This window comes from Gobius niger (genome assembly GCF_951799975.1).
Source record: "Gobius niger genome assembly, chromosome: 7".
In the NCBI taxonomy this organism is placed as follows: Eukaryota; Metazoa; Chordata; class Actinopteri; order Gobiiformes; family Gobiidae; genus Gobius; species Gobius niger.
In genome coordinates, this window is record NC_136858.1 from 28,112,454 (window position 1) to 28,137,766 (window position 25,313).

At 41.9% G+C, this 25,313-nt stretch overlaps 1 protein-coding gene across 4 annotated transcripts in view; it reads right to left on the reverse strand.

Annotated features, from left to right (window-relative positions):
* Nucleotides 1-25,313, reverse strand: part of lyst (lysosomal trafficking regulator) — a 98,912-nt gene that overhangs the window by 49,390 nt on the left and 24,209 nt on the right. For 2 of the 4 annotated variants that reach the window (XM_079559681.1, XM_079559679.1), the window contains 11 exons: nucleotides 20,419-20,509; nucleotides 16,328-18,425; nucleotides 14,261-15,209; nucleotides 13,824-13,985; nucleotides 10,436-10,592; nucleotides 5,020-5,231; nucleotides 4,753-4,819; nucleotides 4,107-4,216; nucleotides 1,128-1,491; nucleotides 811-964; nucleotides 349-522 (listed from right to left, as the gene is read on the reverse strand). In XM_079559681.1, coding sequence (XP_079415807.1) covers nucleotides 349-522; nucleotides 811-964; nucleotides 1,128-1,491; nucleotides 4,107-4,216; nucleotides 4,753-4,819; nucleotides 5,020-5,231; nucleotides 10,436-10,592; nucleotides 13,824-13,985; nucleotides 14,261-15,209; nucleotides 16,328-18,425; nucleotides 20,419-20,509 — 4,538 coding nt within the window. Of the gene's footprint in view, nucleotides 1-348; nucleotides 523-810; nucleotides 968-1,127; nucleotides 1,492-4,106; nucleotides 4,217-4,752; nucleotides 4,820-5,019; nucleotides 5,232-10,435; nucleotides 10,593-13,823; nucleotides 13,986-14,260; nucleotides 15,210-16,327; nucleotides 18,426-20,418; nucleotides 20,510-25,313 lie in introns of all 4 variants that reach the window. The other 2 variants (XM_079559680.1, XM_079559678.1) reach the window with 1 other exon arrangement.

Consider the following 25,313-nt stretch of genomic DNA (forward strand, 5'->3'; position numbering starts at 1 on the left):
AACTCATCCACAACTACCACAAAAGACACCAAGCTGTCACTGATGTTAAAGGGGACAATACACAGTATTAAAAACTGGGATATGCAAACTTTTGGTCAGGGTAATTTTGGTACTTCATTACGATTTCAAAATAGCAAACTCATGGTGTGAAGCCATTTATGGTGCAACTGTCTGCCTGTCTATGTATACTTTACTGTATTTTACATGCAAATCTATCATTTACTCTCCCTTCATTGCATTGCTGACGGCTCCACTTTGTTCCAGTTACGGTATTTTTTGCTTGTCGGTCTTTAGTGAATATATGTTGTGGTCTCTCTGAGTAGGAATTCATTTTAAGCGCTACCGTACCTAATACCACACACCCAGACCACCACGGATCCATGGATGTTCTTCTTGCCCTCGGGCTGCTGGCTGTACGTCAGTCCAATGTGCTGCCACTGTCCCGGCACGATCAGCCCCTCTGCAGACTCCGCTTGTGCCAGGAGCCCCGCCTTTATCTCGTCATTCGGGTCGATACACATCCTAAAGAAAAAGGGTTCACTAAGTATTAATACCTTTTAATGCATCTCTAGATTTTTTCATTGACCCCGATATAAAAAATGTCAAGATTTAAGTTAGGCTAATCCTTTCTGTGGGATTGAATGTATCAGGGAAGATTTTGTTTTACCAACATAAAACATATTTAAACATTTTAGTGACTCTTCAATAACAAAATCGTTGGCATTTAGAGAGGTCTGGAAACTTTCTGAACCCACCATCTGAGGTAATATAGAGTGGAAAATCAGTCGTAACTTGCTGAAGGATACTTACCTAAAAGTCAGAGAGCCTGTGGAGAGGTCTGCCCACACTTGAAGCATCAGTGCTTTGGAGCCCATGGACAGAATATGAATGAGGCCCTCTTCGGCTGCTGTCGTCCCAGGATGAGTGGCACCGTGGTGGGACTCGGCTGTAGAGAGGTGTCTGTCTTCTGGAAAAACAGTGATAGCTGAATTTCAAAAACCAGTTCATGTTTATGTAAGGCAGGGCTCCTACATAAATTGATCCATCCTCAACTGCCTTTGTATTGAGAGTGGCCGTTCAAAACTTTTTGTCCATTGAAAAGCGTTGAACTTCAAAAAGAACCTCACCTGTGTCTTTATCCGTTTCTTTATCCTCTGGTTCGATCACTCTCACCCACATGGAGGCGCTGAAGCCGGATGCCATGTGGGGCCAGCAGTTCTGTCCCACGAGCGGCAGGTGCAGGGGGGAAGAGTGCCACGGCGACGCTCGAACACTGGACGCCCGATAGTCGCCGTCCCCTTCACGGCGTCCCGGAGATAGTTTGCCTTTCCACAGCAGACTCTTTCCCCCCGCCGAGCCGTTCTGTCTGCTGCAGGCGGAAATCCCACTTGGAGTCGCCGCTCCGAGGATTATGGGAAATGTCAAAAAGTGCAGAGGGTCCACCTCGATGTTGGCCTCCACGATTTGTTGGATGCCTTTTAGTAAAATCTCCTGCAGGCGACAACAGTGCGGAAAAGTGAGAAGGACTGCTTCAAAACACAGCAAAAAGTTAAACGTTTCAGATACATTTGTTGTTCATCTCAAATGCAAGTTCTTAACCGCCATCTAACTACCAAGTCCAGATGATAGATACAGACGGCATCTCTACAATCGCCCATATATGGTCATGTTTGAAAACAGTTAAGGGGGAAAACAATTGAGAAAAACCTAAACTTTCTTCAATGATTCAAAAACTACTTTAACAAACGCTGAATTATGAATAAAGTTTTCTACTAAATAAAGATACAAAGACATGGAGAGGAGCAAAGTGGTTCAACAGCCCATAAATACATAAATAACAGAGAATGCTAACATGCTTGCATCGAGGTAATGCTAACGGCTAGCTAGCACTAGCTACAACTGCCATTTTTTTCACTACTACTGAACAATTTGCTGTGAGAAAATATCCACATGGGCCCAATTTACACTTGACTTTATTTATGCGTGATAAATAAGTTCATATTCCACCAGAAAATGGCTAACGGGGGGAAAATTGTGCTTCTCTAAAGATTCTATTTTTCCCCCAGCTAAGCCACGCCCCTTCTATGACGTGATGCCGTCTGTATCAATGGCTGATTAATCGTATGATGGAAGATAGAAATTTAAAACCACATTGCGGAATTGTCCAAATCCTTTGATGCAACTTTTTGGTGATCGGAAGGTCGTGAGTTCAAATCCCAGGCAAGACACTTCAGCCTACTTGTCTCCAGTGTCTGAGTACATTGGTGTATGAATGAGAGTGAATGGGTGACTGGTTCCTTGCTGTGAAGCGCTTTGGGCCTGATAAAGGTAGAAAAGCGTCCATAAGTTGAGTCCATTTACCAACGTCCCAAGAGCAGCTTATGTGTGGCAAAAGTGTTACCAAGCACGCTCCTAATGATGGTCAAAATTAACCATTTGGAGGAGAACCTAATTTATTCAAACCCCATGTCTGAAGATGAACTGGTGACGTCCCGTTCCCAGCAAAGGGACAGGGCAGGCTTGAGGAAAGGCGAGCCCATTCACAGCATCAACAGCAGAAAAAGACAAAAACAAATACTTGTGTTTCACTCTATTAATTCAGTGAAATGTCATGCATTTTGAGCTCATTCAAGGAATAACTTTATTCCAGAATTATACACGTCATGCATAACCAGTTACATAAGTATCCAAAACTGTATGTAGTATATTATATGTTTTTTTTCATACAAACCAGCTCAAAAAGGAATGGGAAGAAAAAAGATCTCCCACCCCTACATCAATTAGTCTAGCTTTCTGTCGTCAAAAAGTAAATCTAGACATTATTTAACTAATTTAAAGGGACTAGATACAAGTTGGTTACTTTATGCTCACTACTGCCACCTCAGGTCTTACGCGTAACCGCAGCTTCTATATTAAGCTCCTGCATGACGGCACTTTGGACGCGAAGCAACAACTTTTTGAGTGATAGTACAGGATTTTAGAGGCAGTTGATGTGAATAGGTCTGGGCTCATTCTACAAATTAGGGCATGGCTGGAACATGTAGGGGGAGGAAAATACTTAATTTTGACATTTATAGTCCCTTGAAATGTCAGGAGGTATTACTTTATGTGCCACTTTTAAGTTATTAGATTTTCAGGGGCCCCTGCATAAAACCCTAATCTAATCCTAATACTATCAGAAAGCCTTACAGACAACTGAATAAAAACAAATTTGTTTAGCATCATTCTGACAATCCAATATTAAATAAAGCATTTAGACCTTAGAATTCCAACATGAATTGTGAACTCATTTAACTTTTTGAATAAAGCTTACAAAACAACTTTTCCACGATTTCCTAAATCAGTGATTCAGAGCTGTGCATTTCCAATTGATTAATTGAGTCTCTTGGAACAAACTGAATTAATAGTAAACATGAAATTCATCAAGCAGCTTGAGGCTAATAGTGTGATCAGTCTATTGCTGCTGTAAAATTGCTTTTTGTCTCAGAAATTAAATCAATGAACTGGCTCAGAACAGATAGTCATACTTTTCAGCAGAAATCAAATGCTGCCAAGTCTCTGACATTTCTGACCATTTCAAAGGTGGAAACGTTGAGGTCGTTACTTTCACATGATCTTATGCAAACTGCTCTCTGGCCTCGGGTTTCCAGGAAAAGGTCACGGATGTTGGAAGCTAGATCATAGATAACACTTTGGATGCAGTTTTGGTTCCTAGCATCACGTCCTGTCAGTGCTCACCAGCGCTAATTGTTTTGAGAATGAAGGAGGCACGAGTTATGTGTCATGTGTTGATGAAGTACTGAATAAACCTTTTCAAAGAACAATAGACAGGAAGAGTAGTAGTTGTGGAAATTAAATGAAAAATTACGACAATTCAGCATATTGGCACACCAAAGACTATCAAAGTTTAGGCTTACATTATGAACACTATATTTGTAATGATTAAATATTTGTCCTCCAAGGGTACATGATTCTGTCTTCTGAAAAGCTATCGTATGGTTCAGCCCTATCTTCATATCTCCAGGCGTTAACCTGGCCCGAGTGTCGACACAGTTAGTCCCCGCAGCAGCATTTGTTGAGAGAAGGATAATGAGTGTGTTATTTACCGTAGGTGGGGTCTTCTCAAGGAACAGGCGGATCAATAAAGCCAGTTCTTCTGCTGTGATTCTCTGGGTCACCATGGAGACCAGCAGCTCCACCAGGACGACCTGACAGTCTAAAAATAATAAAAGTAAGGAAAATAATGAACAAAAAATAATGAACAGTGGGTCAGATAACAGTGTGTCCCAATTACTGTCCTGGTCAGAGCAAGAAGGGAAACATCATTTAAACAGACTGTTTTTGAAAGCAGAGTCTCAGAACGTTTGGTACAGGTTCTCTTTGATTTAGGAAAGTTTTTCCAACAAATTAACTGGTTTGCTTTCGCTTTCTGAGGTAATATTTAATAACGCGTATAGCAATAAAAGTCTTTCTTTGTACTAACAAGAAGGAAAGAAAAGTTTGGCTCCACAAACCTTAAATAACTACTCTATAAGTCAGGAGCTAAATACCAAAACGACAGAGAAATAAGATGATTAAAGTAAAACAGTTTAAGATTTCTTTTACTAATAATAATAATAATTTATACTAACCTCTTTTATACATTACAATGCTGCCATTTAAATGCTTATCATCATCTCATTCTAAAAAGAGGGAACAGATCTACGTCTGTTATTAGTAGTTCCAATGTCTAAAAAGCAGATGGATACAAACCCTTAAAAGATGGCTCTGTTTGACAAAGGATGTTGTGAAAGCCAGACAGGATAGTTTTAACTCCTCCCTGTGTAGAAAAACAACAACAACATCATCATTATCATCGACAGAGTAATCTACATAACATATAATGATACAATGACAGTATGACTATTGTATGATACAGTATTTGTCACTGTGTAGCCCATATGTTTTTCTCTGTATGCACGACATACTGACTTTAATGTATAAATAAATACACCATTTAGTAGGAACAGTGGGTCTAACCTGGTCATACAGTAGAGCAGCATTGCGGCGGTTGGCGTGCACCGCTCCGAGCAGACTGTGAAACACATGACTCAGGACGTCCAGGTCCGGGGAGCCCGAGGCGAGCAGTTGCAGCTCCATAGTACAGATCTCTGGGAACAACAAGATCCCTCTGCTGGCCCCATCCACCGCAGCCCCGAACTCATGCAGTCCTGTAGACTCCACTTTTAGTCCTGGCAAAACAACAAGTAACAATGAGTTAAACCCTAAGTACGATGCTGTGTCATACTGAATGTGTACAGCAAAATGAGAAGCAGCATTTTAGTTATTTCACACTTCACTTCACTTTATTTCATGTCCCCGATAGGGCAATTAGTTTTGCAGCACAAGATACATAAAAATAGATACATAAAAACAGACAAGAAAAATAAAAATTCATTCATTCACCAGTTCAAGCAAGATGCCGAAGTGCAAAACCTTACAACAAAACAAGAGTATACGACAACTTTTTTTTTTCCCCTCACACTGAATTTGGTGCCTGTAAACTCCTTTTATACTCAGCGTTTAGAGTGGAGATGGCTACAGGTATGAAGGAATATTTGTATCTGTTTTTCCCCACCAATGGAGCCCTAAGCCTCGAACCAGAAGGCAAGTAACAGAATTCACCATGAAGAGGATGAGCATCATTAGCCAGAATACTCAGAGCCTTCCGCGTCACCTGTCCAGAATACAGGTCCGAAAGTGGAGTCTGAGGAGCTCCCAGAATCTTAGCACTCAAATTTACAATTTTGCTGAGTGAGTTTTTCGCTTTGATGTTAAGGTTAAGGTTAAGTTAAACCTGTAGCATCATGCAAAAAACTAACAAAGCAAACAGTACACAAGACAAAACAAACAACAAGAAAATAGCTTACGACAAAAGCTAAGAGACGCAAAGGCGATTCAAATATTTGATGATCCAGAGGCTTCCCCGGCTCTGGCTACATCTTTCCATCACTAAGAAGCCCAGTACAGCAGCAGCAGCAGCAGCAGCAGCAGCAGCAGCATGGGAGTCCCCACATGATTTACATGGAATAACAGCAGGCTCGCTCTCAGCTTCTCAGACATGCCTTAATTAATCAACCACACTCAATAAATGCAGCCAATCAAGACGAGTCCAGGACCTACATAGAGGCAACCTGAGCCACACAAACCAAGATCAGTTCATTTCAATGTACCATGCACCAATGTTCCTCTGAGAATATATGGAAAAAGGTAGGAAGCATTTTATTGGATAGAATAAGATATATTCTATCCAATAAAATGCTCCCTACCTTTTTTCTGAGCAAATGTGAGAACTGCGGCCAAAATGAGAAGGATGAAGTACATGTTCCAACTACAACCCCTAGAGATGAAATCAACACTGAGATTAAGAGTCTGTTGTGTGGCAGAAGTAAAGCAGCTAACATAGGTCAGTTTTAAGAAGCATAAAATTACGAACGGAAACTTGGTTATGTAAGCCGATTGTCACAGCAAATTGATTTACTAAGTTACGTAGATCTTGCTAACAGGTACAAAGAGGAAAGAAGTTGCTTAAAGACTTCAAAATGAAACTCAATCAAAGAGGTGCACATTTTTATTTACCCACAACACTATGATTTTCCAGGAAGCCCCAGCTTGATGTGGACGAGAAAGTCACAAGATGCGGCTCATGAGTCAACACAGTAGTAGCCTGCGGTTGTAAAACATCCAGACAATGGCTCTATTCTGAAGGGTGTCAGTAAATGGGTAAAGTTTGTAACCTGTGGCAACGCTTTGGAGATCATATACGTAGAAGAAGCAGAAGCTGATGTAAGAAGCGAACCATAAAGTCTTACTGAATGTCCACAACATTTACCGCATAGACTATGGCAGGAATCAGCATTTTACACAACCGTTAACCAATAGCTGCTAGATTTGCCATTATTAATTGCAACTATGGCTGCATATAACAAGGAATTGTAATGTTTTAGAAAAGGTGTTTAAAACAGGAGTCCAGCTTGAATGTTTCACTGCACTGACTTTGGCTCTCGCTTCGTACACCCTTCAATAAGCGTCCCACAGTTAAAAAGGCTTTGTTAACAATATCACAGTGATAGTGAAGATGACCAGATTGTGTCAAAAACAAGAGCTGAAATGCTAAATCTGGGTTAAAATGGAAGTAAAAAGAAAAAAACATGACTGAGATTTTTAAGTTAGCTACGTTTTTGATTAACCTCTTAACCCCCACCTGAACCCAGCACATTTTCTCCCGTTTGGCTTTGCTCAAATCTAAAAGCTTCTCGAAAAAAGCGTCAAGATAGCGTCAAAAAAACAGATAAAAAAGCCACAAGAGGATAAAAAAAAATCAACAAAAGGGCAAAAAACAGTGACAAAAACGTGATAAACAAACGCCACAAAAAAGTGACAAAATGTGATGAAAACAAGGTTAAAAACTAAATACATTATCAACACGGCAACAATGCAAGGAAAAAGATCCATTTAGATCAGTTTTGTAGGTCTTAGCTTTCAAATGAGGCATTACACTGGCCTATAGAGTTTGGGAAATTCCACAGTTACCATGGGGATCCACCATCTTTATAGCTGTTAGCCTACATTTCCATACATACACACAACATAAGCTAAAAACGGTATAAAAAGTGGAGAAAATAGACGTGGAACAGCTCCGTTAGCGGCAGAGTTACTGCTGGTAAATACATTTAACACACTATGGTGTCCAAGTGTTACAATATGAACAATAACTCCAGTATTTTAACTTTTAAAATCTCTTTAGTTTACAATTGCTGCTAATCCCATAATGCTTAGCGATATGACATCACATTCCCGAACTCTATATAGACTGTAAGCTCCAGTCAAGAAGTTTTTAGATTTGGGTAAACTGGAAAAAATGCACTCGGTTAAGGCGGGGGGTAAGAGGTTAACTGCACTAAAGCAGTAACCTCCTAATGGCCCCTAGAGGCCTTAAGCGCCACTGCAGGTGTCGTAGCAAGTTGTGATTTTTTTAACTTATTAATTATCCGTGAGAGTAAATACTACGCTGAGAAAAGACAAAGGGAGAGAGGGATATTGTAAATCAAATTACACAATGGAGATAATGCTTTTTACTCAAACCTGGCTGTACGTACTGTTTAAAGTGGCGCTAGCCTGCTGTTAGCTTTGCCCGTTAGCCTGCTAGCTTCTTCTTCGTGATTCTATTAGTGTGTATTGGTGGCTCCTACCCGGTGGTAGCAAAGTTGCAATTGTGGTTTTCTGGCCAGAGACACCAGGGGGGATTGATAGACCCTCCAATCATCCCATTAACACTTGTACTACTCCCAGAGGGACTACGGAAATGATTTATTAAGGTAAACAAGTTACTTAGTACTGCTTTAAATCTGTCTCTGTGATTTGATGATACGCTGCGGCTTCTTGCGATATGGATCTTGCATCACCTGGGATCATAATCATAAGGCGACACATTGTGTAGCCTTGACCGGTTGCTACAATCAAATCAAAATAGCAGTCTGAATGATCGCTATTAGCAAATTGCAAAGGCAAACTCCTGAAAAAATGTCTCCATCGAGCGTATTATAAAAGCTGCTCTTCTTGCATTCGTTTAGCAGTCCACATTTCAGTGTTCTCGCACATGTTAATGCTTCTGGACGCGTTTAAAATGTGCGCTGTGAATTGCAAAGCGAATCCGTCATCAGAAAAATGGCTATAAGATAAAAAAGAAAAAATCCAAAATCGTTCAGCCCTTGTAAGAAGCATTATTTCCGCCTTGTCATACTCAATATCCACAACAAGACCATAAACTGCGAAACTTCTTCCGCACCAGATGATGGAAGGAAGGAAGCAGCATTTCGCACAAGAGAAAACCAGTACAGCAAAACTCTACCATGCACAACATAGAGCAATTTCCCACTGAATGCAAAAAAAACTGCATCAATGCTCAAAAACACAAAGTGATAAATGGTGGAGTGGGAGACGTAAACACACCCGGTTTCCCCCACAATAAATCACGGGGGTTTGAGGCCGATGCAAAAATACGGCCTCTCAATCATACCGACCGAGTGCACTGACGGTTATTATGGAAACAGGGGAAAGAGCACACAAGGTAAAGGCTGCAAGTGGAGATTCTGAGATTTAAAGTGGATATATCATGCATAATTTAGGCTTAAAAAACAATCTTTTGAGGACCTCAGGAGTGATATGTTCTACGTTTTAAACTCTGAAATAATATCCATGTAAAGAAACGGCCGCAAGAGGTGAGAGACTGGGCTGGTCAGGCTTTTGAATTGGCCTGGGGCACCCTGTGCAGACAGCAGTGGGCATAACGTTCCCACTTTCATCTAATGAAAGTCATCTTGTGTATATGTATGGAAATGTATGCTAACAGCTGCAAAGATGGCGGATCTCCATGGTAACTGTGGAATTTCCTGAACTCTATAGGCCAATGTACTGCCTCATTTGAAAGCTAACACCTACAAAACGAAACGGATCTTTTTCCTTGCGTTGTTGCCGTGTTGTTGTCACTTCTGACTTTTTTTTTTCTCCATATAATTTTTACCAATTTTTCATAACATTTTTATTACATTTTTTGTTGTTGTCTGGTTTTGGTCGCTATTTTGGCGCTTTTTTCGAGAAGCTTTTAGATTTGAGCAAAGCCAAACTGGAGAAAATGCGCTCGATTCATATGGGGGTTAAGAGGTTAAACAAAAAAGCAACTTAAAAATCTCAAAGTCATGTTTTTTTCTTTTGTATTACATTTTAATATTTAATTTTGTGTAACACTATACTTGGATCATGTTACTACTCATGTAACCCCATTTAAATAAGGAAAACGTGGAAGAGCTTGGTCGCTTCTAACTTCACCCCCGTTTGGCCCCATAGAGGAGAGGAGGCTAAATGACAACAACATCTTTGGTCTTTTTGCATGACTGAGCGCATGCACAAAGACCAGACAGGTACACATCAACTCGTCTAAGCTCAGATAAAAACATATCTCAGCATGGAAAGACAGGGGCCTGTTCCTTTAAGCCTTCATCTGTTCCCGTAGTTAAACTGCTGGATGTTTCGCTTCTCTCACCCAAGAAGCGTCTTCAACAATGCTAATGATCTTAGATTATAAAACAACTTTCATTATTCGCCTGCTGCCAAGACTAAGAATCTCTATTTGTGAACAGGACCACTCGAAACTGTGTGAATGTCTTTTTTTGACGAGGAAATAACAACATTGCAACATGGTTAAAAGTTCTTAAAAGTAGATTGAGTAGCAAAATTCTACTGCAGCTCAAAAAAGAAAAAAAAGCAGCAAGAAAAATAAGCTTATGACTAAATAAAGTTCAAACTAGATTATCCAACAGGAGCCACAGATACAGAGAGAGCGCGGGAAAGTGAGTTTGTGTGCTGTGGCGTGTCGATATCATGTGGTTGGACCTACCCTCTTCCTGGCGGGACATGTCCTCAGGGTTGCTCTCGCTGTCTGCGTCGTATCCCTCCTCCTCCCCAGGCGCCTTCACTCCACAGCTCTGCGCCTCATCCACCTCTTCAGACAGATCCCCCGCCGGGACCACCCCTTCGGCCAAAACCTGCAACTTCTGTCAACACAAAAAAACAAAAACTTGTACGACAGAGGATTCTCAAAAGCTTACTCATCCATATCTAAAAACAAAATGATTAAAACTGATTAGAATAGGTTCCGCTGTAACAAGCACAGGTCTGACCACTAACGGAGCGAATCAATTGCAGACTAAATGTTTTCAACGAAGGGGAAAAAAGTACAAGATTTTGGTCATAAGACGTTCCTCAGCTGACTCACTCGCACAAGCAGGTCCTTGATGTCCGCAGCCAAGTCATAGCCGCACGTAAGCAAACAACTTTAGACATGCACAAAGTAAATGTAACGTACTACAATACACACCCTGTTCAAACAAGAATGATTTTGTAACACTTGACAGTTGGACGCCGCGGTCTTGAATGGGACAGTCCTCGGTCTTCTCGAGCGATACAAAAGTGAACACCACACTCTACTGGACTCATTGAGAAAAGGCTAAGCTCTTAGGAAATGGTAAATCTATTATATAAAAGCTAAATCCTCCAACCAAAGAACAGGCTTAGGCAGACAGGCATTATAAGACTTTAGGTGGAGGGACAAAATAATGAAGGGGGGGACGGAGTAATTTGCAGAACAATTGAGTGAAAGAGGTCAATACGACAAGATAATATATGGAAATAACATTGATTTTTTTTTTTCTTCTTCTCTTTTGTTCATCAGTGAAATGTCAATAATCCTAATTACACCTTTGTCTGCGCTAGCTGTTCCCAAAGGTATCTTTTAACCTAAAGATTGTGCACCAATTACAAAACATGATAAAGCACATAGAACATTTTCAGAAAAGTGCTGGTATTAAAGAATGGAAAACAATGGGATAAGTTGGACAGTGTGGGCTAATTAAAAGGACCAGGCCACCATTTTTACATACGGAGATAATTTCTTACCTGAGCTTAGACGAGTTGATATGTAACTGTCTGGTCTTTGTGTGTGCCCTCAGTCACGCAAAAAGACCAAAGATGTTAGCATTTGGCCTCTCCCAATGTATTCCTATAGCTTCAAACGGGGGTGAAGTTGAAAGCTACCACGCTCTTCCACGGGCACGCACAAAAAACAGACAGGTACGCATCAACTCGTCTAAGCTCAGGTAAGAACACATCCCAATGTCTAAAAACGGTGGCCTGTTCCTTTAAGGCTAATTAACACTAAAACACTATTCTGCTAATGTTAAATTTTTGCTAAATAATCTATCTTGTTATTTCTTGTCATGCTCATATTGTCTTAAACTTATTAACCTCTTAACCCCCGCATTAACCAAGCACATTTTCTCCAGTTCAGCTTTACCCAAATCCATAAGGTCACAGCTTTCAGGCCAGTGTAACGCCTCATTTGAAAGCTAAGACCTTCAAAACTAAATGGATCTTTTTCCTCGCATTGTCGCCACTTTTTTTTGACATTTTTGTCCATCGCTCTTTGTCACTTTTTTGTTGCTCTTTTGTTGCGTTTTCATCGCACATTTTTCGTCACACTTTTCTCACCTTTTCCTGGCTTTGTGTCACATTTTGGTGATTTTGGCTGATCTTTTTTTGGCTTTCTTGTTGCGTTTGCGTCACACTTTTCCTCGCTTTTTCGTCACGTTTTTGTCGACTTTTTGTTGCACTGTCCTCCACAGTTTTGTCTCATTTGTGTCGCTATTTTGACAACTTTTTTTCAAGAAGCTTTGAGATTTGGGAGAAAATGTGCTCCATCAGGCGGGGGTTAAAGTTTTATTAAAATTGTATTCATAGTGTTTTGATTGACCTAAAACCGCTATAAAACGGATATAAAGATTGCAGTAAATAATTAAATCAAATAATTAAGAAATAAATGGTTAATATATTGTGTAAAAAGCCGTCCTTATATCAGTTATTGCCTTTTTTTGGTTTAATCTACAATGAACTAAAATGCTAGTTGTTGTTATTTACATTACTATAACAGTATAGCTTCCCAAGGTTTTAAACGTTTGAACGTGAAGAATCAATTAAAGTAGTAAAAGTAAGTAAAATCAAATTAAAAATGTACACGTGACTCCATTTTTTTTTCCCGTTCCATGCCTTTCGCAGTGAAACAAAACCAACAATACTGTACACGTTGCAAGGTCAGAGGTCGGCATACACCTACAGCAAAACGCCGCTTTAGTGCCGTTCTCGTCGCTGTAGTGGATGTGACTCAGTACAAGAGACAAAAGCACAAACCGGCTGCTCGTACTCTTCTCTGTACAAGCAGCTGTGTAGGAGGAGTACGGACCTTGGCAGCTCTAAAAAAAGGCTGTGATTATTTACCTCTGCTGCTGTGCGCTGGAGATGGGCCGATAATGGCTCCTTAGCAACATATTGTGTCACTATGATTGAAAACGGCAACAGATACAAAGGGAAGACTTCACACTGCCCGATATGTCAATGCGATCAATATTTAAACTGTAAATCAGTACGGACAGAGAAGGATCGGTTACCTCAGAGGGACATAGGACGAGGTGACTGAACTTTATAGGCGGATCTATAAAGAGAACGGTGTAAAAGGGGGATACTGAAAATGTGAATGATTTAAATATTGATTGGTTATTGGGAAAAGCGGTCACGGCGCTCATGGACCAAATCAGTCAAAATGTCACCCTATTGGACGCTAATTTAGTCAACCGATAAAAAGAAAAAGGTGGCATAAGGGAGGGAATCTGAAGTAAAGATTAAACGCAATGACAATTCATGATATGATTTACTGTAATCTAGGGCTGAAACAACAAGTAATCTCAACTAATCGATTATGGAAAATAGTTGACAACTATTTTAGTAATCGATTAATTGTTTTCTAGTGAACACAGACTTAAATAGAGCAAAAATTACATGAAAATGTTGTATTGACTTTAAAGTTAGGGTATATAGTGTTTTGTATATTGTAAATGTCATAAATATCTGTCTCTGGCTTATCCAGTCAGAAAGCAGAATTAGCCCAAAGCTCCAACTACAAACATTTACTTTAAGTTTACTCCATCAACATGTCCTCAAGCGACGCCACTTTAGCGTTATGTGGTGAAAAAAAATAAAAAAAATCATACACTTTTAAAAGCTAAGTGTTTAATCGTAAAAATAATCTGTAGATTAATCGAATACCTAAATAATTGTTAGGCGGCAGCTCTACTGCAATCTAGAAAGGAGATACCGAAACAAAAAAAGCTGAAAGCAAAGATTAGGACCTCCCTCTAGGGCTTAAGCAAGAGTCTGAGGGCTTTGCTTGGCCTTACCTTTTCCGGCTTCTCCTCGGGTGGATCAGGGCAGCAGGAGACTTCAGCCAAAGCCACTCTGAGCAGCGATTTGAACAGTGGGATGGCCAGGTCTGAGCTGACCACCCCTGAACGGGCCAACTGGTCCCTCACTTCAGACAGGGTCTCCTCAACAGTCTGCAGCTGTGGACAAAGAGAGGCCAAATGGGATTGTTTGGTTTGTTATCTAAAGACAATCCCCTACATTTGCAAAGAGCGTGTGTGTATGCATCTAGAAAACTGACATTGAGTGGGCTGCAAATTACTGCTTATGATGAATAAGTAGCACCACAGACTGACTCAACCCTTTTTCAAATTATCATATGTACAATCTGCTCATATTACATTTCTGCCTGGTCTGCGTGTGTGTCATTTGATCTCTTCTAAGTGTTGTAAATGACTCATAATTGATCACATACCTGGAATGACAGCTCGGGCTCCACTCTTTGCAGGGCCGTGTTAGCGCTGTGCAGGCAAATGGCCAACAGCGCCTCGAGGAGACGTATACTCTGCAGCTGCCACTCTTCCTCCAGTTTCTTGGCTGGATCTTTAGCCTTTCCCTCCAATTGTCCCGGGCTGTGGACGTCTCCCTGCTCGTGCCCTCCCCCCTCCAGCCCCAGGACAGGATGAGGAGCGGAGGACTCGGGACTACCTTTGCTCTTCAAGTCCCGTTTCTTTTTGGCTTTCCCATCTTTGGTCTTACAGGAGAGCTTCTGGATTACCATTGCCATGAGGCGCAGGCAAATGTCTAGCCCTCCCAATCGGAAAAACTGTCTTTGGAACAAGGGGCTGGACAAGTAGATCCACCGACACACGGACCAGACGTCGGCGGCCCTGCGCACCTGCTCCTTGGAAGGCAGAACCACACTATCGGGGGACAGGTAAGGAAGTCTGCCCCCTAGTGGTTCACTAGCGGTACTATCATAACCCGAAGTGTCCTCAGAATCGTTCGCCGAATCTCTGTCTGAATCCGCCTCCTTGCTAACGCACAGAAACGCTAAACACAAGAAAAGGTTGATGACGTGAAGGTGCGTCTCTGCCCGGCTGCGCCCCGGGCCCCGACCTTGTCCGGCCCTGTTTTTATGAGGGGGATAAGCCTCTTTGAGACCTTCGTAAAATTTGCTAAGACTTTGTGGACCCTCGCCAGCCCCGCGGGATCCCAGTTCTTCTGCCAAGGCGAAGACGGCCTCTCGCTCCTCCACGTCAGCGTTCTCCAGCTCCTGGAGCACTCCCTCCGCCTGCTTGTGCCCGATGCCAATGATGAGAGTCTCGAACACTTTCAGAGCCAAAGATCTGGTTTGGTCCAAGTACACCAGCTCCGTCACCTGGTTCAGGCCGTTGCAGCTGACAAAGAGGTCTCGGATCACCCTGTGGAGAAAGTTAACGAGTGGTGAGGATCAAAACAAGTCCAAATAATACTTCAGTAAATAAGTATGTTCCTGTTTTTGTGTGGGCATTGTACAGCACACCTTTGCTAATACTAATTTTCTCACAATAAAGGCCTAAAATCTATTCATATCTAATTGCAGAGATGCAGAGAAAACACAATCAGAATTTTTGTCAATAATCACTGTCATTTATCATTATGGCTTTTATGGAAACACGAAGAGGTGTGTTTTTAATTTGTGAAAATGCATTAACACAGTGTTGAGAAAAAAGCATTTAAAACAAGCAATTATGACGAATACCATATTGAACAAAAGGCTAGTGCTATCACAACTAAAACTATATATTCACTCACTACATAAAGTAAAGAGCTATGGTAACACAAATGTAAATGGACTTTGTGGACACCACTTGCACAAATAACATTTAATCTTAAACACAAGAAGCAAATATTGACTCTTGCTCTTATGAAAACACCACAGTCAGAGCTGCAGACAGCGGAGAAAACGCTGAACTACTGACTTTTGATAAGCAAACCACAGCTGACAGATTGTCTCAAGAGACCCATCTGCCCTTTGCCTGAAGTTGGATGTCTTGCTATTGGTGCATGGACCGAGTAAAGAAACAGCCCCGACAAGTTAATAGGACAAAAAAGGCTAATTTCGAGATTATACTGCACTCCCTACAATAATTGACTGATGTGGCCAGGAATGTAACTATCCTGACGTACATAATCAGTTCAGGTTCATCTGTCACCACACGACAGTGATAAATTATTGATTGGCATTAATTAGGAATGAGCTGGAATGAGAGACGGCTCTAATGACACTGAACCGTCTGAGGTGAATTTCTACAGTCTACAGTATACAGACAGGAGGTTTAGACTTTTAATGAGTTTGAGTTATGTAAGCAGGGCTGGATCAGGATTGGATGTTCATTTAATTTTTAATTGAATTGAAATGGGCTGTGTCCTGAATTAACCTCTCACTGGAAAAATTAACAGACCATTTTCCTCTGTTACTCAAGTTTAATGTGAATGTGTATTAGCGTGGTTTCTGTATCAGATTATGTGCATGTAGAAGCTGTGTCAAACTGCTGACCTGGACTTGAGCAGAGCAGGAAGTGTCTGCAGATACACCAGCAGCACCTCGATGGGCAGGCAGTGGGTGTGGTAGGTGCAGATTTGGGTGCACACAGTGGAGACACCCAGCTGCTGAGCGTGGTGGGCGAGCTCCACTCCTCTCTGCAGCACCGGGTTAAAGATGTGAGTGTAGAGCTGCCACTGCACGATGGCATTCCCACGCAGAGTCAAGTGACACACATGGCCAGCTACCTGCTGGCTGAGCGGCCAGTCTTCTCCGAACACCAGCTCCTGATAGGCCTGAAGAGCGTCCCACTTCCACAGCATGTCCTCAGTGCCTCCTCCACTGGGCAGGATCCCCTGAGAGCGATAGCACAGGCCGCTGGACACTGTGTGCTCCCCCTGCTGTAGTGTCTCCTCCAGCCCAGGGAGCTGGCTGCTGTCCAGTGTGCAGATGTTACAAGAGGCTAGTTTGGCCTTCTCTGAGGGCTGTCCTCCTCCCAGCTGGTCCAGGATCAGTCTGCCCAGCACACTCAGGACATGGGACTGGTAACTGCGCAGCCCTGGGGCTTTGAAGGCATGAAGCAGTGGTCCAACCACTGACCGTGGGTCCATACAGCAGCAGATCCCCACAGCCTGGACCCCGGCCAGAACCTGTAAAACGGCTGGTCCACTCGGGGAGAGCCGCTGTAGGAGCCGCAGACACTGATGAGCACAGGCTGCTAGACAACAGCAGCGCTCTGGGTACCTCCCCGTGTCCCCCTCCCCATCTTTACCATCTCCATCCTCCTCAAACGGGTTACGGCGGGCTCCCTGCTTGAAGGCAGAGACTGGCAAACCTGACAAGTCTCTGTGGTGATGGAGGAAGTGTGAATACTCGCAGCGGCGGTGGCGTCTGCGGGCGCACACAGACTGATGCAGCTGCTCTGACTTGGCCTTCTTCACCGCACTAATGATCTTAAACACACCAGCGATCAGTCCACGCAGCCGCTCGGCCGCCTCTCCTCCAATTTCAGAGTCCCGGGCCCGGCACAGGCCCTCCAGTCTCAACACTGTGGCCTCAAACAGCTCCAGGCCGCGGTGCTGTACAAACTCATGGATGAGCTCCAGCGCCTGGCTGAAGAAGAAGGGGTTTGGAGTGGAGGCTTGTAGACAGCCCAGTAGCACCTGTAGCACACCCTCCAAAAGCTCAGGCAGCAGCAGCGCCCTGTGGCGGTACCGGGAGAAGGAGAAGTCATCCTGAACTTCCTGAAGGGTCTTCTTGGGTCGAGGGGCGAAGGGGTTGGTCTGTCGGTCCAAACAGCTCCTGATTTTAAGAGTAGCGCGCAGCAGGTCGGTGAGGCTGCGCCGCAGACTGTCCGGCAGGGCCTCGCTCTGACTCACGTCCACAGACATGAGGTGCAGGATGGTTCGCAGGAGCATCCTCTGCACCAGGGCAATGGGCTCCTCCGTCCAGCCTCCCGCCAGCTCCTCTGCCCCCGCTCCGACCATCCCCCCGGGACCGCAGCACTCGCCGAACTCAGTCAGGATCTCGGTCAGAGTGGGCACTACACTGACCGCCAGGCCCGGGTTGTTGTTAATGCTCATGTCAAACTTACACACCTTCTCCAGGAGGGACAGCAGCACATGGCAGAGGTCAAAGGGCGAGTTCTCCATCCGATTGAAAATGGATATCGCCGCTGGGTCGGTGAGCGTTTCGGTGTCCGTCTGGGACCCGGTGGTTCTGGGATGGGGGTATGGCGCGCTCATGTTATCGGTGAGGGTGCTTGCGTTGGATGTGGTGATGTGCGTCTGTGGATCAGATCTGTGGTGCTGGCAGCTTACTCTCACAGTGGCACCATGGGACCTCCTGCTCCTCGCACTCGCTGGTCCCGAAACGGCCCGGTCTTCAGAGTTGGCTTCCGAATCTGATGTGGAAAGCTGGGATTTGCGAGCATCTTTTACAGAGTACCTTTGGGCTGTCCTGCGTGACCGGCGTGATTTCCATGTACCACTGGCCACTCGCGCTCTCCTCCCCGGGGCCTGCTCATCTGTCCCAGCCTTGTGTCCCACTCTGAGAGGCACGGCTTTTACCTCCCAGTTTAGGAACACCTCCAGTAATGACGGCAGGGTGAAATCTGTTAAAAGAAAGGCAAAAACAACTCCTTTACTCACCCAAAAAGCAGATAAATCCAATCACAATGACCATTTTGATCCTCCTTGTTTGCACTTTGAAAAATAAAATACAAATTCCAGGAGGGATAAGCATCAGGTGCACTTCAGCGCTAATACTTGCTCAGTTCAGAAGAATTAATTAACGTAAAAATGTCTAGGCTCTATGTTAGAAAGAATAGCAGTGATGTACTAAATACCAGTGTCATTCTGAGGTCACGGGTTTGTGCAGAAACTACAGCCGGAACAGCTGGAACATCCATGTCACAATATGGGCTCAAACTGGATGAAACTGGATGCCAATTAAAACAGTGGTGCTAGTTGTAGCTTAAGTATTTATTTATTTATTTAGCACTTTAGCACAACTAGTCAAAAAGAACACAAAAAGCATCCATTCGGATGTATGAATATACAACAAAATAATGAATAATAATAATAGCATGTGCATGGGAGAGGTAGAAGCCATTAGGCTTATAACAACACCACTCCCAAGTAATTTAAATGTAATGATCGCACTGCTGCTTTTTTCCTTCAGATGTCATCAACTATGATAGATTATGGTAGTGGCGGACATGAAAATTTTGTGTATCTAAACCCACTATATGTTAGGTTTAAAGTGCATATGACATGTTTAAATTCTTTCAAAAATATGACGTATTTAGATGGATAACATATGTTGCAAGTAATAATTATATCTTTATTTCAGTGAAGCAGCAAATTAATTGTGAAATGTTGGGCAGAAAAGTTATTTTTATTTCAATTTTTAATAGCAGTTTGACTCAACCATTTACCATTGGTATAGATACAGACGGCATCTCTGGAAGAGACGAGAAAAATCTAAACTTTCTATAATTACTCCAAAACTACTAAGAGGAGCAAAACGGTTCAACAGCCCATAATTACAAAAATAACACAGAATGCTGACAGGGTGCTTCATGTTAGCATGTTAGCATTATGCTAGCTAGCTATGACTGCTGGGTGTTTTTTTTGCTTCTACCAAACAATCTGCTATGAAAAAACATCCATATGGACTCTATTTAGACTTGACTTTATTTGTGTGTGATAAATACATTTATATTCTGCCAGAAAACTAAAAAGAGTGAAAAATGGTGCTTCCCAAAACATACTTCCTCCTCGACGAGGCCACGCCCCCTTGTATGACGCGTTGCCATCTGTATGGCTAACATGGTTGCACGGCAACCGCTTAAAATCGTTTGCCTCTACCTATGTCACTTCCTGTCAGTATCCAATAAGGAAGTGAAAATATAAACATCACAAAAATGGTCAAAATAAAGAAAGCTGGGTGCATTTTCTTTTAGCAAAATCTTAAATAATGGTGTTAACGATGTTTTAGCAAAAAAATTGTCAAATATGTCACATGCACTTTAAGGTCTCAACATTGCTGAGACGAAAGTAGATGTCAGCAATGAAACACTTTAAAAGTCAAGAAAAGCACAAGTTAAAACACACAAGAAACCACAAGTGCAACTGGATACCAATTAAAACAGTTACAGCTTATGTAATTTAAATGTAATGCACTGCTGCTTTTTTCCTTCAGATGTCATCTAAAAGATGAATAGATTATGGTACATTGCTAATTGATTATGGTACATTGTAAATTACATAAATGGCAACTCCTAAAGCCTGTTGCCAGCCTGAAACCAACAGGAGATGAAAAATAAAAGGGCAAGATATTAAGTACAAGTTTATAATAGTGGAGAAAATGTAGTCAAGTAATAATACAAGCTATACATTTTAAGGAGACACAAACCTTTATAAATCGGAAGCAGGACAGGAAACGCTCACGCTTGTATATAAAGTATGTCAAATCCCAACCTTTAGTTACAGGCCACGAAGACAAAGTAGTCACAAGGCTCTTCAGCTGCGCAATAGGTCAAGGTATGCACGCACACTGTTATAATCCATACGAGCGCTACTTACTATCTGTACACTACTGACCTGGGGCTTTTTCCTCTTGCACTGGGATCTTCCAGACCAGTGGCAGCAGGGACAGCAGCAGAGTGAGCAGCTCCTCTCGACAGGTCAGCTCCTGAGAGAGGGGGACAGACAAACGCACCGAGGGTTAAACCAAACGATGTGGTGTTGTCACTGTTGGACACTCCCACCTCATGCTCCCCACAGCCACAGGAGAAATGTCAACACTGTGTTTGTGCACTGGGGAAAATGGCCAGATCAGTAGTTATCAACACTGTATTTACAACTGCAATTATTTTTGGTATATTATTACTGACATATAGTATTACATTTAGCTAACATAATATGGTAGATAAATCACATTTCACATTACTAAAGGACTAAACTAAAATAGTTTAGTCCTAAGGACCTAAATGAATTAAAAAATAAATTAAAAAACATTCTATTCTAACCACTTTAAGCTTAATTTTGGGTATTGATCCTACTTACTGCCACCACTAGTGGCTTGTCAAGGCTATTGTATGTAGCCTAGGTATGGAAATTTTTTGCATGAGCATTTAGTTTGGGTGCACTTTACAGATCTCCTATGTGAATGGTATTGCCCTTAATTTTCATCCGTAAACTTTAGGGCTGGGACCACCACTTTTGTCACAATCACAAGTATCACAATACTCAGGGGCCGATCTGATATGTGTCTCGATTTAGTAAGTAATTATGATAAGTTATCTTAAAATGTGCAAAAGAAAACAGTCATGTGTCCAAAGTTTAGAAACCAAACCAGCCATTTGACATTTATGGAAGTGTTAAGATTGAAAAATAAGTGCTACTTATAAGTGCTACTTCTTCCCACTCCCTTTCGCGCATGAGAATTTGATTATGTATTCCTTGTATTTATGATTTTTTTTTATTATTATTATTATTATTATGGCATTATGTTTACATAACATTACATACATAACAAAATGTATTGGTTTGTAAGTTTATCGAATAAAAATGATCATCATCAAATGCATTAACACAATCCTGCAACAACAGTGCTGTTACTGGAAAACAAAGACGTTTCTGATAAAAATGCCTCCAAACAGAAGTTTTGTAAGTACTGCAACACTTGAGAAAGTATCAATACTCGGTATTGCAAAACAAGTATTGCGATCCAAAGTCTTTGTATGTATGTTGTGTTATGTATCCATGTCTTTCTAAATCAGCAGGCAGATGTGAGCCAAAGACAAATTTCTCTCAAGGGACAATAAAGTCTGATCCAATCTCATCTTATCTCATCTGTATTTTAGTGTTACACATTGAGGCGCACATAATAAGCAATGATGAAATATAACCCTTGAACTATATATATATATATAGAATGTATGGCCTTTTTTATGGAAAATGTGAAAATATGATGATTTGTCAGCCATTGAATCGCAGATCTGATTTAAATAGATGCTTCAATAGATTGCTTCAACTTCCATCCCCCATGTGGGTGAATGGGAGGACAGGTATGGCGCTAACGTGTGGGAAGGTGTGTTCTGTCTTTTTTATGGCATTTGTGAGGTCTATGTGGTTTCCTTGTGGCATGATGTTTAGTGTGTCTGACTCCAAAACGAGCAGAGATCTCACTAAATTGAGTTGTCACTGACTTGTTTAATAAAGTCTCAGGGGGCCTGTGTGTTAACTGATGATTTCTAACTAGGCTTGGACCTAAATGTGTTGCCTACACTGATTGAGTATCCATATATGAATCCAACTAACGGGGCTTGGTGTTAAATAAATAAAAAAAATATATATATATATATATATATATATATATAATAATACAAAAATAATAATAATACAAAAAAATAAAAAATAAATTAAACAGAAAATTACAAATTATAAATTTAAAAAACAAAATAAAATATAATGTTACCCTGCTCATCTTTACCATTTTTTCCTTTTACATGGGACATATGTAATAGAATTGTCTGCCAAATAACTCCCCCTCCCCTCCCTATGCTGTCCATTGTCATTTTGTCATTCTTGTTTGAGGCGTGTATAAGTTTATTAAACAAACAAACAAAAAAACCTTGAACTTGACTGCAGTAGTGTTCGATCAATCTTAAGGGCATTTGCAAACTTTATGAAATTAGGTACTATCCCATTTTTCTATAGGCAATTTTTACGTTCAGCCTTTTCAGCTTTTTCTATTGGCTTTTTTGCCATTTCCCGTCCGCTTACTACTAGTTACTACAGACCTTTGACTCATTCTTCGGACCGAACTTGCAAAGATGCTTTTCTATTTGATCACTGGGTTCAGATGGAGCTGCTAGGGCCAGTGTCAGTGTGCAATGTGGCGTGTGGCCGACAGCAACACTTCTCAGACTCTGAGGATCCGAAGTCTATTCAGAGCATTCCTCACCTCGGGGAGAACAGGCTCCGCCATGTGCAAATTAAAACAATCAAGGCCTTCAACAAGTGTCAATTAAAACATGTTCCCCGAGATGCTTTTGCAACAGTGATCCGAATTAACCCTTTTAATTAGAGAGGAACAACACACGATACATATAAATCCACTGGTGTTGATCACAGAATACAAACCCATTGGCGTGAATTCATTAATTGTGACCAACTTTCATTTTCAAAGGCTCCTCATTTAGACAAAAAGACAATAGACTAAAAAATAGATCAGCGTGGCTTTCAAGTGGGAGGAAATGGTACGGGCAGCTTCATTTAAGTTGTCAGACTAATCATGCGTGCCAATTTCCGGAAAATAACAACAACAATCTTCCGTTTGAATGAGATATAAACATTAATCATCAAAGACATAACGTGCAATGACTAAAATAAAGCTAGTTTCCTTTGACGCAGTTTCATCTTTATGCAATTTCTCCAATTAGTTTGCAATCCCAACTAAATGTGCTGACATCTATCTACTGCGGAAAATAAATGAGCTGTCCAAAAATATGTAATTCGAGCGCTAACAAATTAGTCTTTTCAAGTGGACCACTGCATGATATCTCTGCGAGTGCAATTAATTTGGGCATAGTATTTTTTCATTTCGTTTCGAATTTTTTTCTTGTCGTTCATACATACTCATTCAAAAGGACAAACGCATGATGAGCAGACGAAAAGTGCGGACAATAGCTTAGAGCTAGGTTCTGTAAAGCGCTAGTTTTACAGAACAGACTCCGGGCCAGATCTTGTGACTGGCGCAGTCCGTGCGCAACTCTAAACGCAACGTGGTACACGCGCGATCTTGCATGTGGCGCAGGGTTTGCGCTAAAGGCTGCACTGCTAGGGAGAGGGCGTTATTTAAGAAAAAGAGGCTGACTGAGGCGTGGTTCATTACAAGCAGCACTACTCTTCTATGGCAACCTTCACATTATGTTCCTCTTTACATCCCACTGCCTTGTCTTCTTCCTTAGAATCGAAATTGCCTTGAAAAGTCTGTTCGAGCGTACGATACACACGGCTTACTTTCTACAGTAGATCACCACACCACAACACAACACCAAAACAACAGTTTTCCATAAATAAACCACACATGCCTTCAAGTGCCACAACACCACGTCTGATCTGAGTTATAAGGTGACATTTCCATCGTGTGTCAATCTTTACCTCCTGATGATGCTCCTTGTGTAGCCACAGCTCAGAGCGCATAGCAACTTATTTTTTCTTTTCCAATTCAGCCGCTCCAAGAATCCTGCAGCTGTAGCGCAAATGTTCCAATACGCTACTGTATTCTTGCAACTGCTCCATAACTCTGCAACTCCTCCGCAGCCGATATGACAGTTTCTGATCAGTTAAATCCTGTACATTTCGTAACTTTGCGCATTCAAACGGTGTCCAACGCGAGGCTGCTGTCTCTCTGTCCCGCCCGCTCATCTTGATCTGCAGCGAGTGGCTGCAGCAGCGGAGGGACAGTTTTATTTCTTTAATCTTTACTAAACATCGCGTATGTTACGCGTCTACAAGAGCATGGGGAAAGCATGGGGAGGGGGCACCACAACATCGCAATGCGAGTCCGTCCCCCCCTCCTGTCCTGCCCACTTTTTGCGCCAGGTATGACACTGAAGATTGCAAGGAGCGCCACCCGTCTGCGTATTCGTCTTCTCTACAGCCTGCGCTATGAACCACAAGATCTGGCCCTCCATGTTGTTCTTGTGTAGCAAACGTTCATACAAAACGACATCAAATAAAGAGTTTCCAAAATGTCTGATTAGCATGCCGTGTGTATGATGATCACTGTATAATTCCTAAATAATGCAGCATAATGAGTGGAGTGTCCTTCATTACCCCTATAATATTAGACAGATAAGTTTATTGTTATCGGTAATTAATTGAGTAACAACATTGTGTTCACTGGAAAAAGGTGAAGAGGTCGAAACTCACTGAAAAGGCTGTGAGAAACCAGCCTGTATAATAGGACTTGGAACCACTACATTAGGAGTTAACATTAACAGACTAATATTAAGAAGGTGCTGTATTAATCCGATGAATCCATTATTCCAGATGTGAACAGAAGTGAATGTCCTGTTCTTGTTCTTGTTTTTAGCCTAATTTACCTAAAATGAAGAAAAGGAATGAGCCTGTATAATATCAAGAAAAAACAATGGGCTATATGCACAGTGACCCAACGTGATTCCCGCCTGCACAGTAAACCAGACGCTGTCCTTCCTGTCCGCCATCTCTTCCCATTAAAAATAAGCAGGTCCCACAGAAATTAAGCGATAGCTCAAGATTTGGTAAAAGACAGCGAGTAAAAGTTCAGATGTGACTTGAGGTGAAAAACTTTACGTGAAACCTCCGTGTTCATAGCGGTGGATGCTTTTGCCTTGAGGTTAACGCGGCAAACACAAAATAAAAACGAAAACTAGCGCAAAGTTTTGAATGAGCCAGCGCAAAAGAAAATCGTCCTGTTAATCGTTTAACCTCTTAACCCCCAC